The 20,281-nt window shown below is 33.8% G+C and overlaps 1 protein-coding gene across 1 annotated transcript; it reads left to right on the top strand.

Moving 5' to 3' along the window:
• Nucleotides 1–14,629: 14,629 nt before the first annotated feature.
• On the top strand, nt 14,630–16,432 carry LOC140817842 (uncharacterized). Its single transcript, XM_073177634.1, has one exon. The coding sequence runs from the start codon at nt 14,630–14,632 to the stop codon at nt 16,430–16,432; it is 1,803 nt and encodes a 600-aa protein (XP_073033735.1).
• The last annotated feature ends 3,849 nt before the right edge of the window (nt 16,433–20,281 follow it).

The raw sequence follows: 20,281 nt of genomic DNA, 5'->3' as shown, positions 1-20,281 counted from the left end.
ACTCAACGTCCTCCTCCTGCTCCTCCTGAGCTGTCCAACCTGAGGCCTGCCCCGAGGGAATGGGGTGTCCAAGAATAAACAAAACCGAGGACGTGAGCGATAAGAATGCCCAGTACAAAAGTATGAGTATACAAGCCTATATGAAATGCACATGCTATGATATGATACCAGGGTAGTCAAGAAACAGGAATCACAAAGGATCTCAAAATGCTCAGTCTAGAGGCGCCAAGTGGATAGTGCCGCGCGGTCCAACCTCTGGGTCACTGCATCCACTACAAGACAGACGTGGACCTAAAATGTCCCGGACCACCGAAGCCCTCCCGACCCGTCGGCCACTGTGTACTCTCGGTGTCCATGCGTCCACAAGACAGGGCTGAGCGGCCCCAAGATATAGCTTATCTCGAAAGAGATACAGCTCAACAGTAAAGGCTATCTCGAAGAAGGTACGGCTCAACATGAAATGCAACGTGCAGTAATAAACGTGACATAATAGCATGCATCATATGACATATATCAATGCATCACATAATCATGCAACACATATAAGAATGTATACTCAACCAGGATATCTCGGATAGTACTTTCGTACCTCTATCACAGTAATCCTAATCCACTGGAACCACCAGACAACAGGTCTAATCCAAGCCTATTCATCAAAAGCATACTCAATCAATACTACCATGCTCGACTAACAAAACCAGTACTCCCTAGTACTACCAAAGGTTTAGGGTTTACCTTCGTCCGTCGACAGCCCTTTGATGTCGATTGCCTTGAAACTCAGGCGCCGCTACGCTACTACTCCTGGCAGCTCTTGGCTATCGCTCGACCAACAACTAACCCTAGAAACCTTCCAAACTCTCCAAAATGAGAGAAAACTCAAGAAATTGGCAAGTCAAAATGAGGAAATCCGAGCACTATTTATAGGCCATGTTCGGATCCTCCGAACAGCACTTCGGAACGTCCGAACGCTACGTGTCCATTGGCTCTTGACAGCTCATGATCGGATCCTCCGATCATACACTTCGGACCGTCCGAACATGCACGTGTCCAGCTGCTCTTGACACCTCATGATCGGATCCACCGAACCCACTTCGGACCTTCCGAACTCCCACGTGTCGATCAACTCTTGACACCTAATGATCGGATCCACCGAACTCACTTCGGACCTTACGAACTCTTCGGTGCTTCCGAACCATCTTCGGTCCGTCCGATCATGACTCGGTCAAAATTACACCTTAAACCTTCTTAATCACCATTAATCCGTTAATTACCCAATTGGAATTCGGGCTACTACATGCTAATTGGGGTTTACCCCTTGGACAAGCACGACAATTAAACACCTTTCAGGCAATGCCTAATATGTTTAATTACCATGATTATATCATGGCCTGGGATATCATTGTTTTATATGAAAATTCTCAAAGAAAACATTCATGGTGGATAAAATTCCAATTAGATGATATTCATCAATTTATACCAATTTGGTTTAAAACTTTTTTCTTCTCATGGGGGGTAATGCCCTCTATTCTTCCGAGAAATGTTAAAAACATATGGAATAAGTTTCTAAATGCAAACACGCAGTTTGATGGTTTAACAGCCATATTACAATTCGCCATTAACTATAATGTTCCTTGGATTATTCTATGGGAATATGGACTACAGGATATGGCTAAAGAGAAATTTGATCTCAAATATACCTCTACTTTCTTAATCAGAAAAGTTCTCATCAAATGGTGGGGTAAAGAAGATTTCTTTGCAGAAGGAAAAGTATATGACCGTCAGGGGTTAATAGCTCTGGGAGTTGCCAGAGAAACTATGAAGAATTTGAATCATGATACCCCAACACAAACCACATTATTAAAAGAACTTTTTCAACATCTGGACAAGGATACCATTACTTCTATGTTCACAGAAGTTTTTGGTGAAAAATCAAATTTACCCACTCAAGAATCAACCTCCTCAAAAGGAAAGGAAAAAATGGAAGATGATACACAGATGACCGATCAAGATGATCTACAAGATGCTCAGGACCCATATGAGGGTGACGACATATTTGCATTATTGAATGCATGAAGACAGTGAATGCATGAGCTGGAAGTCACTAATGTCAGTAGAAGAAAAGGCAGGACATCACGAGACTCATAGTCTTTGTAATAAAGTATGCATTATTGTAGTACATTATTGAGTGAGTGTTTTACTTTCCTCGTGTCATGTTTTTATTAGTATAAACACTGTAGCTAGTATGTATTGTTTTGCTATTTAAGGAGTGGTTGCCCTTTGTGAACCACACACCAAAAAATTCTCTATTACCTTCTCTGAATAAAAGTTTCGAAGTTTTCTCCAGTTCTTGAAGTTCTCAGTTTTGAGTTTCATCATTTCATCAATGTAAGTTTATGTCATACGATTATATTTATGATCCTCCATTTGATTATATCATGCCGTCTGCAAATTATTTGAAAATCTTAAAAAAGAAAATTAAATTAATCAATAATCAAATTAAAGATCTTGAAACTCGTTTAAAATATCCAGAAATAAATCCTGTTTATAAACAGTGGTTTGTTTATCCACATTTGGAAAGATCCAAGATTACCTTAAAGGCATTTGAGAAGCAGAGCTCACAACTTGCTGCTTAAAGTTGAAGATTTGAAGATTAAATCTTTATTTGTGGTTTATTTGAGATTAAATCTCGTATAATCTTTGTGTAAGTGGTATCAGAGCCATTGTAATTGAAGAAATTCTTCAGGAATTAATAAAAGTTATTCTTCTATTACGATCTTATTCTTTTATTCTGTAAGGAAGAAGGTAGTTATACCCAGGAGAAATCCTTAAGTCGGGTTCCATAAGGCCTGTAAAGCCAAAAGGTAAGGCAGGGTAATGCCTTGACAGTATCTACCATATTCTTGAATGGATAAATTAATACGATCTTTTACGAAGAATAAATCTTCAAGTAGAAATACTAAGAACAAAGAATTAATTATTTCTGAAAATTTCGAGAAAAATATTCAAAACTGGAAAATACCAGCATCTTCTAATATGAAGATCTATAGATCTAATGGATTTAATTTTAAATCTGATTATATTATTAAAACAATTGAAGAAGCGATTCCTCTAAAAGGAGGATACGACTCATTTAGTTTATTATCTCAAAACCTTGTTAATATTCACAAGCAAAATTACAAATTTATGCATCTGGGGATGATACAAGTAGGTTTAAAACCTCTTACCAGATTAGGCCTAAATATTTCAGCTTTAATTTTGGTACGAGACCAAAGGCATAATAAATTCGAAGATTCCTTATTAGGAATTGTAGAGTCCTCATTATGCGAAGGACCAATACATTTTAGTTGTTTCTCTAATTTTCCAATTTCTCTTTCTGATCCAAATATCATGAAAGCCCTCACTTTAAATATAAAAACTGAAGGTTTTGATATGATAGATGGAACAGAAAATGTTGTTCTATTATATAGAATTTGTTACAAAGTCATGAATTCAACGATATCTAATTTTAGAATCAATACTAATCAAATTAGTTCAAAAAGAGGAGAAACTACTCTTTTCATAACTGATATTACTAAAAGCAATATTATGATTTCTAAAACAATTAATTGGAGTCAAGTTACTCTGCCAGAAATCTGGAAAATGGAAAGTATAGCCCCTTCTCTAAAAGAAGAATCTAGAAAACTAGAAAGTATAGTTCAATATGTTGATGGAGATGTCGAAATAAAATTCTCATCTCAAAGACATCTACGAATTAAACTTCCTTAAGAAAGTAGAAATTCTACTTCTTCTATATCTGATTTTGAAAAAATTAGTATATCTGGTCTTCAAAAGACTAATGATAATGTATCTCATCCAGAATATAAAGTGGATATTCCTGAATCTAGTACTTCTAGATTTCAACGAAGTTATTCAGTTAATAATAGAAAATCAAATTCCCCTACTTTTTCTGATATGGGATATAATGTTATGGTTATTAATAATAACTCTATCCAAAAGAGTTTAGATAAGATTAAAAATCTTAATAAGAAAAAATGGTTTTTAAGTTGTTTAAATTCAAGACAACAAACATTATATGTTTCAAGATATTTAGAATGGATTGAAGAAACTAAATTAAATTTAGATTTTTTCAAATGGATGGAAAATTTATATTTTCCAGCAAGAAATAAAATATTTCCAAATTTTAAAGATGAGTCTTTTATAAATACTCTTGAATCAACATATAAATTATATGTTCATGAAACTGGAGAAGAATCTTTTGAGATTCATCCTCCTTTTACTACTTTAAAAATTAAAAGAGGTAATAAAGAAATTTATGCTACCCCTATAAAATCAGAAATAGGGCATGGTAATTTTGACCATATTATTCAACAGAATAATTTTACCAATCTTACTTTACATTCTATAAGAAATCAGACTACTAGAATTGAAGAAATTTTATCAAAGTCTAAACCAGGAATTTCTAGTGGGGAAAGTTCAAAAACTTTGATGATAAAACCTCCTCCTAATCTTAAAAAAGAAAATTTTCTTTTAAGTTCTAAAAAGGATGATGATTTTATGGAAGGTCTAATAGATCGATTACAAAAAATCAATATTAAAGAAAAAGGTTCTATTTCGGTAATTAACAAATCTGAACAACTAGATAATATTTCTAGTTCGTCAGAAGATGAAATGCAGATTAATAAAATGCATAAAGTATCAATTGTAAAACATTTTTATAAAAAGGCAACACCTGTTGATCTTCAAATTGAAGAGAAAAAAGATTACGTTCAGTTTAATGGAGAAGCTATTACTGAATGGAATATAGATGAAAAATCTGAAAATCAGATTAAAACTATTATTAAACAAATGTTAATATATTCTTCTGCAGCAAAGATAAAAGGTAATAATGATAGGCAAATTGCTTAAGCCATTATTACTGGTTTCACAGGCCAACTTCAAGGTTGGTGGGATTTTTATCTTTCTAAAGAAGCAAAGAATAAAATTCTAAACTCTTCTATAGTTGATCTTAATGGAAGAGAAGAGTCAGATGCTGTAAATACACTTATTTATACAATTTTATCTAATTTTATTGGAGCAAATGAACTCCAATTAGATAGATCTCAAGAACAATTAATGAATCTGAGATGCCCAACATTATCTGAATTCAGATAGTATAAAGATGTTTTTATGACCAAAGTCTTAACCAGAAATGATTGCAATGCAAATTTCTGGAAAGAAAAATTTATATCCGGACTTCCGGTACTTTTTGCAGAAAGAGTAAAAAATAGATTAAAATCTAAATCTCCAACAAACTCTATAGATTGGAGTATTCTTACTTATGGAGATTTATCTGCAGAAATAATTGCAGAAGGTATAACTCTTTGTAACGACATCAAGTTAAAAAGGCAGCTTGATATGCAAAAAGAAGAAAACCGAAATATTATTGGTGATTTTTGTGAGCAAATAGGCTTTCAACCAATACAATATCCTAAAAGAGATAAGAAAAGAAAAAGATTTCCTTTTAAAAGGAAGAAACATTATCTAAAAGATAAAGACAAATCTAAAATATATTCTAAGAAAAGGTTTAAAAAACCTATAAAAAATGATTCTACTAAAGTTCCAGTATGCTGGAAATGTGGAAAAATTGGACATAAGGCTAATAAGTGTTATGTTAAGAAAAAGATTAATAATCTTAATATAAACAATGATTTAAAAGAAACATTGATAAATATTCTTCTCAATAAAGAAGAAGATTCAATACAAAAAGATTTCTACATTAATATTATTGATGAATTATCAGAATATTCTAATAGTAGTTAAGATAATGACTCTGAAATATCAGAAAATAAAATATGTGATCCAGATTGTGATTGTGATACTTGTCTCATAAATTTTATGGGATTAGAAATAAATGTTATATCAAATGAAGAAACTTTTATTTTAGATCTCATAGATCGAATAAAAGACCCTATAGAAAAAAGAAAAGCTATTAAACATTATTTAAATATGGCAAATCACAAGCCTACTAAACTTGTACAAAATACTGTACAAGAGTATGAATTATATTCTTATAATAAAATATTAGAAAAGGCAAAACAAAAAGAAAGAGAACCTACTATCTCTGAATTAAAAGGAGAGATATATCAGATAAAATCTGAAATAAAATATTTAAAAGAAAGAGTAAATACTCTTAGTATTAATGATCATATTTGGGAAAAAGATTCAACTTCTGATGAAGAAGAAGAAGAAAATATTTTACCCAAAGATGATAATGAAATAAATCAAATGATATGGGTTAATAACATTGATCAAATCATCTCTCAAAAATGGTATTCAAAAGTAACATTAATTATTAATAAAAAATTTAAAATTACTATTGAAGCACTTCTGGATACAGGAGCTGATGTAAATTGCATCAGTGAAGGAATTGTTCCTTCTAAATATTATAAAAAGACTACTCAGTTTATAACAGCTGCTAATAAACAACCTCTTATAGTCAATTACAAATTGTCTGATGTAGCAATATGTAATTCTGGAGTTTGTTTAAATACTACTTTTATTGTCATTAAAAATATCTCTACTCCTGTAATTCTAGGAACCCCATTTTTCCAAATGTTGTTTCCTATTAATAAAATTAATGAAAAGGGTTTATATACCAATATTAAAGGAAATAATTTATTTTTCCCATTTACTACTATACCTGTTTCAAAATCTATAAATATTTTACAAAAAATAGTACATAATAAAGAAAATTTTATTACTTCATTAAAAGATGAAGTTCTTTTTAAAAATATTAAAGAGAAAATAAATTCTGAAAAAATTCAAGAAAAAATAAAAATTATTTCGGAAAATATATCTAAAGAAATTTGTGCTGATGTTCCTAATGCCTTTTGGAATAGGAAGAAACATCAAGTCAGTTTACCTTATACGGATGATTTTATTGAGGATAAAATTCCTACTAAAGCTAGGCCTATAGCAATGGGACCTAGACTTTTAAATTATTGCAAAGAAGAAATTGATAGTCTTCTTAAAAAAGAATTGATAAGACCAAGTAATAGCCCTTGGAGTTGTCCAGCATTTTATGTAGAAAATGCAGCAGAAATTGAGAGAGGAGCTCCAAAACTTATTATCAATTATAAACCGCTTAATAAAGCATTAAAATGGATAAAGCATCCATTACCAAATAAAAGAGATTTATTAAATAGATTATTTAGGGGAAAAATATTCTCTTCTTTTGATTTAAAATCAGGATTCTACCAGATTCTTCTAAAAGAAGAAGATAAATATAAAACAGCTTTCACTGTACCATTTGGCCATTACGAATGGAATGTAATGCCATTTGGATTAAAAAATGCTCCAATGGAATTTCAAAATATAATGAATGAGATTTATAATTCATATATAGATTATATTATCGTTTATATAGAAGATGTTCTTATATATTCCGATAATATTGATCAGCATTTTAAACATCTGAATATATTTATTCAGGTTACTAAAAAAGCTGGATTGGCAGTAAATCAGAAAAAAGTAAAACTTTTTCAAACTAAGATAAAATTCTTAGGACATTATATTGAAAATGGAATAATAATTCCTATTGAAAGAGCAATTGTTTTTGCTAATAAATTTCCTGATAAAATCACTGATGTAAATCAATTACAAAGATTTCTTGGAAGTCTTAATTACATAGGAGATTTTTATAAAGATCTCGCTCAAGATTGTAAATTATTATTTCAAAGGTTGAAGAAAAATCCTCAACCATGGACTGATAGTCATACTTTAGCAATACAGAAAATAAAAGAAAGAGTTAAAGAACTCCCTTGTTTATCTATTGCTAATCCTGAAGCATTCAAAATAGTTGAAACAGACGCCTCTGATATTGGATATGGAGGAATACTTAAACAAAAATTAGATAATACATCTAAAGAAATTCTTGTAAGATATACTTCTGGAACTTGGAATAATACTCAAAAGAATTACTCTACAATAAAGAAAGAAATCCTTTCAATTGTTAAATGTATTACAAAATTTGAAAGTGATCTTTTAAATAAGAAATTTTTATTAAGAGTTGATTGCAAATCTGCCAAAGATATTCTTTTAAAAGATGTTAAAGTAATAGCATCTAAACAAATATTTGCTAGATGGCAAGCAATATTAGCTTGTTTTGATTTTGATATTGAACATATTTCTGGAAAATCTAATTCTTTACCATATTTTCTAACTAGAGAATTCTTGCAGGGATCAGCCTTGGAAGACAGTCTTAAAAATACCAGCCACCGGGAAGAAGTCCATGAATAAACCACCTTTCAAAAAAGGTGCTACTGTTCCTCAGCCAAATATGGCTAACACAGAGGAAGAAAAGTTTGATCCAATTAAAGAATTTGCAGAAGATCCTACTGCGTATGAAATACATTATTATAATAATGCTATATTTGCCTTAAAGAGATCAAAAGAGGAATTAAAATATCCTTATATAATTTCAGGATGCCTTAATTGCTGTCCTGTTGATAAAGACCTAAAAGGTTTATCACCTATTCATATAGCTCAAAGCTATTTAATTAAAGATTTGCAACCCATATTGGGAAGAAAAACCAGAGAATATTTTGAAACCATTTTGGTAGAAACAGGTTCTGTTGAAATTCAACATATGGATCGAAATCGCGATTATGCTTTTTCTAAAATGATAATAAAAAAGATTATCCCAGCTGCTAATTGGGGTTTACCCCTTGGACAAGCACGACAATTAAACACCTTTCAGGCAATGCCTAATATGTTTAATTACCATGATTATATCATGGCCTGGGATATCATTGTTTTATATGAAAATTCTCAAAGAAAACATTCATGGTGGATAAAATTCCAATTAGATGATATTCATCAATTTATACCAATTTGGTTTAAAACTTTTTTCTTCTCATGGGGGGTAATGCCCTCTATTCTTCCGAGAAATGTTAAAAACATATGGAATAAGTTTCTAAATGCAAACACGCAGTTTGATGGTTTAACAGCCATATTACAATTCGCCATTAACTATAATGTTCCTTGGATTATTCGATGGGAATATGGACTACAGGATATGGCTAAAGAGAAATTTGATCTCAAATATACCTCTACTTTCTTAATCAGAAAATTTCTCATCAAATGGTGGGGTAAAGAAGATTTCTTTGCAGAAGGCAAAGTATATGACCGTCAGGGGGTAATAGCTCTGGGAGTTGCCAGAGAAACTATGAAGAATTTGAATCATGATACCCCAACACAAACCACATTATTAAAAGAACTTTTTCAACATCTGGACAAGGATACCATTACTTCTATGTTCACAGAAGTTTTGGTGAAAAATCAAATTTACCCACTCAAGAATCAACCTCCTCAAAAGGAAAGGAAAAAATGGAAGATGATACACAGATGACCGATCAAGATGATCTACAAGATGCTCAGGACCCATATGAGGGTGACGACATATTTTCATTATTGAATGCATGAAGACAGTGAATGCATGAGCTGGAAGTCACTAATGTCAGTAGAAGAAAAGGCAGGACATCACGAGACTCATAGTCTTTGTAATAAAGTATGCATTATTGTAGTACATTATTGAGTGAGTGTTTTACTTTCCTCGTGTCATGTTTTTATTAGTATAAACACTGTAGCTAGTATGTATTGTTTTGCTATTTAAGGAGTGGTTGCCCTTTGTGAACCACACACCAAAAAATTCTCTACTACCTTCTCTGAATAAAAGTTTCGAAGTTTTCTCCAGTTCTTGAAGTTCTCAGTTTTGAGTTTCATCATTTCATCAATGTAAGTTTATGTCATACGATTATATTTATGATCCTCCATTTGATTATATCATGCCGTCTGCAAATTATTTGAAAATCTTAAAAAAGAAAATTAAATTAATCAATAATCAAATTAAAGATCTTGAAACTCGTTTAAAAGATCCAGAAATAAATCTTGTTTATAAACATTGGTTTGTTTGTCCACATTTGGAAAGATCCAAGATTACCTTAAAGGCATTTGAGAAGCAGAGCTCACAACTTGCTGCTTAAAGTTGAAGATTTGAAGATTAAATCTTTATTTGTGGTTTATTTGAGATTAAATCTCGTATAATCTTTGTGTAAGTGGTATCGTCATTATATTTTAAATAAATTACATGTAAATATGAATAAGAGAAATGAAAAAACTAAGTGAGACTTGTTTTTAGGTCTCATAACCATAGTTGTATTTGTATTAGCTTTTGTCAGGCTAAATTTTTTTGTAGTCTCTTATTCACACAAAAAAATATTTTTGCAACTTTGGCTCAAATGTGATTTTTCGGATGCAATTTGATACAAAAAATTGAAAATCTGAAACTAATATGATATTTGATTATCAATTGTTTTATATTTGATATAAAAGATAAAATTTTGAATATAAGTTGGAACAGTTATATTAATATCAACATTTTATATACTTGTTTGTGCGTTCAAATATCATATATTATTGCTAAATCTGAAAGAGTTTATATTGAAATGTCATATAACAATACCATATTATTTAATGTTTTGTAACGATTTTTATCTGAAAAATACATGTGTCATTGATACAAATACTTGTTATACATATTTCAGTACTCGAATAGTATATTTTAGTATCATATCTGAAATATATTGTACTCGAATATTATATATTAGTTCCATATTTTCAATTTTTTGTACTCATTTTCATCCGAGAAAAAACGTTATTAATATCAATACTTGTTATACACATTTGACTATTCAAAATCATATATTAGTTCCAGATATGAAATTTTTCTAGTCAAATATCATATATAAATACCAGATTTTCAGTTTTTTGGGGGCACAGAGAATACATGAACTGTTATGAAAAAGTAAAAATTTATGGTAAAAAGTAAAAATCTCAAACTCTCAAAATTATCAAACTGCACATTTTATAATATTTTTTCTCTCAACTCAATTGTGAATTTCTTTACAAATGGTGAGGCTATTTATAGAATATCTTTTCAAATAATCCAAAAATAAATTCATCATTACCTACATCATCACACATTAATTTTCAATATTTACAACTCTTATTTTTAACATTCAAATATTCAATACACATGTTTTAAATATTAATTTTCAACAATCTCGTTGTGATGATGATCATAATGATTGTCTTCATTACGTGTTTTTATACTGCCTCGTTAAAAACCTTACTAAGAAAAACTCATTGGGATAAAAAATAAAGTAAGGGAAAAAGAGTACAGTCACGTAAACTCCCCCTCATGTTGACACGAACAATTCTTCACAAATTTCGTAGATTAAGCATCCCAATGTTATATATGTGTTTTCTGAATATTGCCGTAGGAAGTGTCTTTGTGAAGAGATCTGATGATTTTTCACTCGATTGAATGTGACGAACATCAATATATTTATTCTTCTCAAGCTCCTTGGTGAATGCGAAGAACTTAGAAGGAATATGTTTAGTTCTGTCGCTTTTTATATATCCTTCTTTCATTTGAGCAACACATGCAGCATTATCTTCATATAGTATCACCGGCTTCTCGTCGAATGATAATCCGCATGAGATTTGGATATGTTGGCTCATTGATTTTAACCACACACATTCACGGCTTGCTTCATGTATTGCAATAATCTCGGCATAATTTGATGAAGTTGTTACGAGTGTTTGTTACTGTGAACGTCAGGAAATTGCAGTGCCTCCACGAGTAAATACATATCCAGTTTGAGAACGTGCCTTGTGTGGATCAGATAAGTATCTAGCATCGGCATAACCAATTATACTTGGATTAGCATCTTTTGAATACAATAGTCCCAAGTCTGTCGTTCCTCGTAGATAATAGAATATATGTTTAATCCGTTCCAGTGTCTCTTTGTTGGATATGTGCTAAATCTTGTCAATAAATTTACGGCAAAAGATATATCAGGCCTTGTACAATTTGTAAAATACATAAGGGCACCGATATCACTTAGTGTTGGGAAATTATCCCGAAACGATGTCGACCACGATAATAATAGTACTCAAACTTGCGGAATAAAATAATCAACAAGAATACAAGGATTTACGTGGTTCACCCAAAATACACTACGTCCACGGAGCTACTGCAAATCTTTTATAACTGGAAGAAGTATTACAACAAGTGTATACAACAATACACTAAATATCTCACACTCCCAACCCGAGTATACCGAAAAAATATTTTCTCTAATTCACACAAGAGAATACCCACACTCAAGAAAAAAAATAAAAAATGCACTCTTTTTTTCTATGCACTCTCTTTTTATCAAAGCTGAAAAGCTTTTGATTTTGGGATACTAAAAGCAACTAAGTAAGGCTCAATTTATAACAAATTTCTTGAACCAACTTTGAAAATCTCCCAATGTGGGATTTCATTTTGCTGAATTTTATATTCTGCGTGGGCCCACCCCATTAAATAAAATCCCACCTAATAATTCTCCCACTTGAAAACTTGATTTCAATCATGTCTTCACACCATCATTGCAGCAGCTCATATATCTCCATTTATACTTCCAGTCCTACTGAAGTTGAAGACAACTTCAGTTTTTCAATGGTTATCGTCTTTATGAGCATATCAGCTGGATTTTTACTTTCAAGAATCTTCTCTAGCATTAAGACTCCATCTTCCAGCACTGATCTGATGAAATGGTACCTAACCTGTATATGATTTGTCCTAGCATGATAAATAGGATTTTTTGTTAAATGAATAGCACTCTGACTGTCACAGTATAATGTGATATCTTCAAGCTTCTGACCCAATTCTTCCAGAAAGGATTTCAACCATATCATCTCCTTACTAGCTTTTGTAGCTGCAACATACTCAGCCTCAGTAGTCGAAAGCGCAACAATCTTTTGCAGCTTAGACACACAGCTTACAACCATTCCACCTAATGTGAACACATATCCAGTAGTACTTTTCCTTCCATCCAGGTCACCACCCATATCGGCATCGACAAAACCCTGTAAGCTCAAATTTGATCTTCTGAAGCATAAAGATAAACTAACAGTTCCTTTCAAATATCTGAGAATCCAATTAACTGCTTCCCAGTGTTGCTTTCCTGGATTACTCATAAACCTGCTCACAACTCCCACTGCATGTTCTATGTCTGGTCTTGTACACACCATTACATACATGAGGCTTCCGATAGCATAAGCATAAGGAACCTTATTCATATAATCTTGCTCGTTGATAGGCAAATAATAGTTAAAATTTTATTTTCATATTTCCCGTTATTTTAACCTCCGATATGTTTAATTGACACATTTTTTGTGTAATTTTATTGTAGGAGGAACTTTTACGGTCTTGGAGCAAATTTGAGCTAAAAAGATGATGTTTATCACATTTGAAGTTTCCAAGATAGAGTTGAAAGTGAATGACCAAACCAGAAGAAGTCCTAGAATAAGGCGTGGCCACGCCTTATGACGATACTTCAGCTGCCAAAAAATTGCAAGAAGGGAAAATCTAGATAAAATATTATCTATTATTTTATATTTATATTTAGGGTTAATTAGAGATTAGTGGGCTTTTATCAAACAATTTAGACCCAACCAATTTGTCATTTCATTCCACGTGAAGAAAGGGAGGCGCAGCCTTGAATTCATCCTCCAACCAATTTGTCATTCCAATCACACGTGAAGAAGCAAGGAGGCGCTGGAATTTTCTTCATCTCTTAATTAGTTTGCACTCTTTCTTTTCTATTTTATTTAATTTTCATGGAGATTGTAGATCAAAACATGTTAGGCTAATTTTCTTAGTCTGATTCAAGGGATAGTCTACTGTTTAATTTTATCGCTGTGAGGTTTTTGCACTTTAATTTATTATTCTTGTTTGCCCAAATATTCGTTGATTTATGATTTAATTATATGAATGTTATACGTCAATTAATCTGACAATTTAACTTGATGTATGATTTTCTAATGCTAACCATGAATTCCGTGATCCGTACTTGTCATGAACGATTGGTACATGAGTAGCGATAGATTAGGCGTGTTGTGCTATCATAACATATTTAATCTAAATAAATCGGTGAAACTCGATCTATCAATTGCAGCTATCTCGATTGTTAGATTTTAGGATCAACTGTTTTCACGAAACTAAAATGCTGTCTTTAATTAATATGGAACGCTATCGTGCCCAGTTGATTATTGGTAAGTTTTGACTGGATGCTGGGTTTGGTCAATTAATTTAGGAAAACACAAGAATTTTAGCGGCTATCCCTATTATTCTAAGGTTAATTGTTTGGAATAACATGAATAAATGATTGGTTAACCGATGAACAGTGAGATAATTAAATAGTGAAATCCCCTTGAATCAGTATTTTTCTCGTATTAATTTCTTCAATTTATTCTCGTCGATTAATTTTCAATTCTAGATTCATTATTCTTTCTTGCTTGGTAATTTTAATTTAGATTATTTCAATTAGTAATTATCAAAACAAATCCCCCCTTTTTATTTTTATTATCAAAAGAAATAAATCTACTGTTCCCTGTGGATTCGACCCTACTCACCATTACACTCGTTTTTTATTTAAAAGGGTAGGAATTAATTTGGTGGTCAACGACAACACACCAAATTTTGGCGCCGTTGCCGGGGAACGGTGTAAGGTTAATTTCTTTTGATTATTTTCTATTTTTTATGCCTCGTTCTTCTCGTACAGGTGAACTCGAATACAATCCAGAAATCGAGAAGATAGCTAAGAGATTGAGAAAAGAAGCAAGATTAAGGCGTGAAAAGCAACCATCATCATCATCTCCTTATTTGGACGTATCATTGGACTCAGACGATACAGAAAAAGAATCTGACATTGATCTTGAGATTGAAAGAAGTGAAAGTGACCGAGAAGAAATGGCAGGACAAGCTCAAAGAACACTCAGGGAGTTAGCTAATCCTAATGTTATTCAACAACCATTATGCATTCAATTCCCTACTACTGATGCTACTTTTGAATTGAAATCTGGCTTGATTCATTTATTGCCTACTTTTCGTGGTCTTGCAGGTGAAGATCCCCATAAACATCTGAAAGAGTTTCACATTGTTTGCACAGCCATGAAACCGCAAGGGATCACAGAGGAACAAATTTCACTGCGAGCCTTTCCATTCTCTCTAGCCGACAAGGCTAAGGATTGGCTATACTATTTACCTTCTGGATCCATAACAACTTGGGACAATATGAAACAACAGTTTTTGGAGAAGTTCTTCCCCGCTTCACGAGCAGCCAACATCAGGAAAGACATTTGTGGGATTAGACAGTTACAAGGAGAGACATTATATGAATATTGGGAGAGATTCAAGCAGTTGTGTGCCAGTTGTCCACAACACCAGATTCCAGAACAGCTACTAGTGCAATATTTTTATGAGGGACTTTCACTCTTTGATAGGAACATGATTGATGCTGCAAGTGGTGGTGCATTGGTGAACAAAACGCCTCAAGAGGCACGAGCTCTAATCTCCAACATGGCTGCCAATGCACATCAGTTCAGTACTAGGCAAGACAACCCTCCACGACAAGTCAATGAGGTAAGTGTTACTCCGATCGACCAAAAATTAGATTCCTTGACCTCTCTTTTGGAAAAGTTGGTTGCAGGACAGGTGCAACAGGTAAAAGCTTGTGGTGTATGTGCTATGGTGGGACATCCTACAGATATGTGTCCGTCACTACAAGAGGAACCCACGCAACAAGCCAATGCAATTGGTGGATTTCCTGGGCAGCCCCAGCGTCGATATGATCCATTTTCTAATAGCTACAATCCAGGATGGAGAGATCATCCTAATTTCAGCTATAAGAATCAAGGAGGCCAACAGGGATACCCACAGCAAAATTGGAACAAACAACACGTACCAGAACAAGCATCCAACTCAGGTATGTCTCTAGACGAAATTGTAAAGGCCTTAGCTGAAAATACTCAAAAATTTCAACAGGAAACGAGGGCCAGCATTCAGAATCTAGGAACCCAGATCACTCAGATTGCTACATCAGTCAGCAAGTTGGAAGCTCAGAATTCTGGAAAATTACCGTCGCAAACGGTGGCTAATCCAAAAGAAAATGCAAGTGCCATGACATTGAGGAGTGGGAAGGAGATTGACCAAAAGAACACTTCACTAACAAAGGATGCTGAAGAAAGAGGCACAACTGAAGAAATCGAAGGAGAATATGAGAAACAACCAAAGGTAAATTCTAAGCCTTTCTCATCTACTATTTCTAATGCGGTTGTTCCTCCATTTCCTTCCAGGTTGGAAAAATCCAAGAAAATGGACTACGAGAAAGAAGTGTTGGAAACTTTTAGAAAGGTGGAGATCAATATTCCTCTTATAGATGCCATCAAACAAATTCCAAGGTATGCTAAATTTTTAAAAGATTTGTGCACTAACAAGAGGAGGTTTAAAAGTGATGAAAAAGTAAGCGTGGGGGAAAGTGTGTCCGCGGTTATTAAGAAATAACTACCGAACAAATGCAAGGATCCAGGTATGTTTACAATGCCTTGTGTTATTGGAAATCTGAAAATTGAGCGTGCCATGCTAGATTTAGGTGCATCCATTAATGTCATGCCATATTCAATATATTGTGCTCTGAATTTGGGTCCTTTAAAAGAAACTAGAGTGGTGATTCAATTAGCTGATCGATCTAATGCTTACCCTGAAGGCGTTGTTGAGGATGTTTTGGTGCAGGTTAAAGAATTGATATTTCCTGCGGATTTCTACATACTGCGAATGGAAGAAGACTCCACTGCGATTTCAGCCCCGATTCTATTGGGGAGACCTTTCATGAAAACAGCTAGAACCAAGATTGATGTGGAAGAGGGTACTCTTTCCGTCGAATTCGACGGGGAGATTGTGAAATTTAGTATTTTTGATGCTATGAAATACCCAAATGAAAACCACTCCATATGTTCAATCGATATTGCTGATTCCATTGTGCAGGAATGTTTTGAGGAGACATATGAGATTGACAGTTTTCACATGCAGGCACAGTTGGAGGTGGAAGGAGAGATAGCTGAAGCTTGGGAAATTTCGGAACTTGATGAGGAATCACAAACTGTGGTTCCAAATTTAGCAACTGAAATATTAATCCCTCACAAGAAATTGCTACCCTCTGTTTTGCAGGCACCCAAATTGGAATTAAAAGATTTACCAGATCATTTGAAGTATATCTATTTGGGAGACAATGAAACTTTGCCTGTGATCATCTCGAAGAGGTTAACTGAAGAGCAAGAAGAGAGATTAACCATAATTCTCAGAGAACATAAGACCGCAATTGGCTGGACATTGGCGGACATCAAAGGCATAAACCCTTCCATCTGCATGCATAGAATTCGTTTAGAAGATGATGCCAAATCGGTAAGAGAATTCCAAAGAAAGCTGAATCCGATAATGAAAGAAGTGGTAATGAAAGAGATTCTCAAGCTTTTAGATGAAGGCATAATCTATCCTATTTCGGATAGTAAATGGGTGAGTCCGATCCATGTCGTACCAAAGAAAACAGGTATCACTGTGGTAAGAAATCAAAATGGTGAGTTGGTACCGACAAGAGTGCAAAATGGTTGGCGTATGGTTATCAACTTTCGAAAGCTTAATTTAGCTACTAGAAAGGATCATTTTCCTTTGCCATTTATTGATCAAACATTGGAAAGACTAGCTGGAAAAACTTATTTTTGTTTTCTTGATGGATTTTCAGGTTATTACCAGATAGTCATTGCTCAAGAGGATCAGGAGAAGACAACCTTTACATGTCCATTTGGAACATTTGCCTACAGACGTATGCCTTTTGGACTTTGTAATGCTCCAGGTACGTTCCAAAGGTGCATGCTTAGTATTTTTTCAGAGTATATTGAGAACTGTATTGAGGTATTTATGGATGATTTCACTGTCTATGGGGATTCATTTGACAATTGTTTGAGTCACTTGTCCAAGATTTTGAAAAGGTGCATGGAAACCAATCTGGTTTTGAATTATGAAAAGTGTCATTTTATGGTGACCGAAGGCATTGTGTTAGGACATGTGGTTTCCTCTAGGGGTATTGAGGTTGATAAAGCAAAGGTTGATTTAATGACAAATTTACCATACCCCACTAATGTTAAAGGAATTCGAGGTTTTCTTGGACATGCAGGTTTTTATCGCAGGTTTATCAAGGATTTCTCAAAGATTGCTCTACCGATGTCCAAGTTGCTCCAAAAAGACGTACCTTTCGAGTTTGGAGAAGATTGCAAGGAGGCTTTTAACAAGCTAAAAAACTTGTTGACCATAGCACCTATTATCCAGCCACCTGACTGGAATTTGCCCTTTGAAATCATGTGTGATGCGAGCAATTATGCTGTGGGGACTGTTCTAGGTCAGAAAGTTGATAAGAAGAGTCACGTCATATACTATGCTTCAAGAACATTGGACTCTGCGCAATCCAATTACACCACTACGGAAAAGGAGCTTTTAGCAATTGTTTTTGCTTTAGAAAAATTTCGATCATATTTGCTAGGCTCTAAAGTAATTGTGTTTTCTGATCATGCAGCATCGAAATATCTGTTGACAAAAAAAGAGTCAAAACCGAGGTTGATACGGTGGATACTCTTACTCCAAGAATTCGACATCGAGATCAAGGATCGGAAAGGAATTGAGAATCCAGTAGCTGATCATCTGAGTAGGTTGGTGAACGAAGATAATGTTTTGCCTGTTTCTGAATTTTTTCCTGATGAGCAGTTATTTCAAGTGAAAGGTACGAATCCCTGGTATGCAGACATAGTTAATTACTTGGTTACCGGAATTTTACCTAATGATCTTAGCAAATCTCGTAAAGTGAAAATTCGTTGTGAGACAAAGTATTATGTGTGGGATGAACCTCATTTATGGAAATTTTGTGCTGATCAAGTTATTAGGAGGTGTGTACCTGAAATTGAACATAAGTCAATCTTGACTTTTTGTCATAATTATGCATGTGGTGGCCATTTTGGACCGAAACGGACTGCTAGGAAAATTTTGGATTGTGGTTTATATTGGGAAACACTTTTTAAGGATGCCTATTTGTTTTGTAAAAACTGTGAACAATGTCAAAGAACGGGATCTTTGTCCCATAGAAATGAAATGCCCCAAAACCCAATTCTTGTATGTGATATTTTTGATATTTGGGGCATGGATTTCATGGGACCATTCCCGTCATCAGGAGGTTATCTTTACATATTGTTGGCAGTTGATTATGTTTCGAAGTGGGTGGAAGCAAAACCCACTAGGACTAACGATTCCAAGGTTGTTGCAGGTTTTATCAAATCTAACATTTTCAGCAGGTTTGGTATTCCAAGGGCGCTAATCAGTGATCAAGGAACCCATTTCTGCAATCGAACAATTGAAGCTTTGTTGAAAAAATATGGGGTGCATCATAGAGTTGCCACAGCCTACCATCCACAAACAAATGGACAAGCCGAAGTTTCTAATCGAGAGATCAAGTCTATTCTATCAAAAACAGTCAATCCGGGAAGGAAAGATTGGAGTCTCCGTTTAGATGATGCACTTTGGGCTTATCGGACTGCATATAAAACACCAATAGGGATGTCTCCCTACAGGTTAGTTTTTGGGAAATCGTGTCATTTACCCGTGGAGATTGAACATAGGGCATATTGGGCAGTTAAAAACTGCAATATGAACTTCGAAGAGGCGAGTGCATCGAGAAAACTGCAACTACAAGAGTTAGAGGAGATAAGATTGGAGGCATATGAGAATTCGAGAATCTACAAGGAGAAAACGAAGTTGTTCCATGACAATGCGATTTTGCGAAAGCAATTTAGCGTTGGTCAAAAAGTGCTACTGTACAATTCTCGGCTAAAACTTATGCCAGGTAAGCTTCGTTCCCAATGGATTGGTCCTTTTGTTGTTACTCATGTGTTCCCTTATGGTGCAGTGGAAATCAAGAGTTTGGATACTGATAAAATATTCAAAGTGAATGGACATCGATTGAAGGTGTTACATGAAGATGAAAGCGCGTCCCAAGTACTAGAAATCGAGTTGGAAAAACCCCAATATTCTGAAAGTTGATGGGACGAAGAATGTCGAGCATAACGACATTAAAAAAATTGCGCTTTTGGGAGGCAACCCAAATTTTTAGTTCTTGTTAATTTTTTATTTTCTATTTTGTTCCAGTAGAGGTTTTAGCATAAGGCGTGGCCACGCCTTGTTGAAACACCTCTACTGAATTAATTTAAAAAAAAAAAATAAAAAATAAATAAAAATTTTTACAGAAAAGGTTTTAGAATAAGGCGTGGCCATGCCATATTAAAACACCTCTACTGTTTAAAAAAAAAAAAATTA

The sequence above is a fragment of the Primulina eburnea genome, chromosome 17 (genome assembly GCF_022965805.1).
Source record: "Primulina eburnea isolate SZY01 chromosome 17, ASM2296580v1, whole genome shotgun sequence".
Classification (NCBI taxonomy): domain Eukaryota; kingdom Viridiplantae; phylum Streptophyta; class Magnoliopsida; order Lamiales; family Gesneriaceae; genus Primulina; species Primulina eburnea.
Note: the sequence above shows the minus strand (reverse complement) of the source record. Positions and strands in the feature narration are given on the sequence as shown.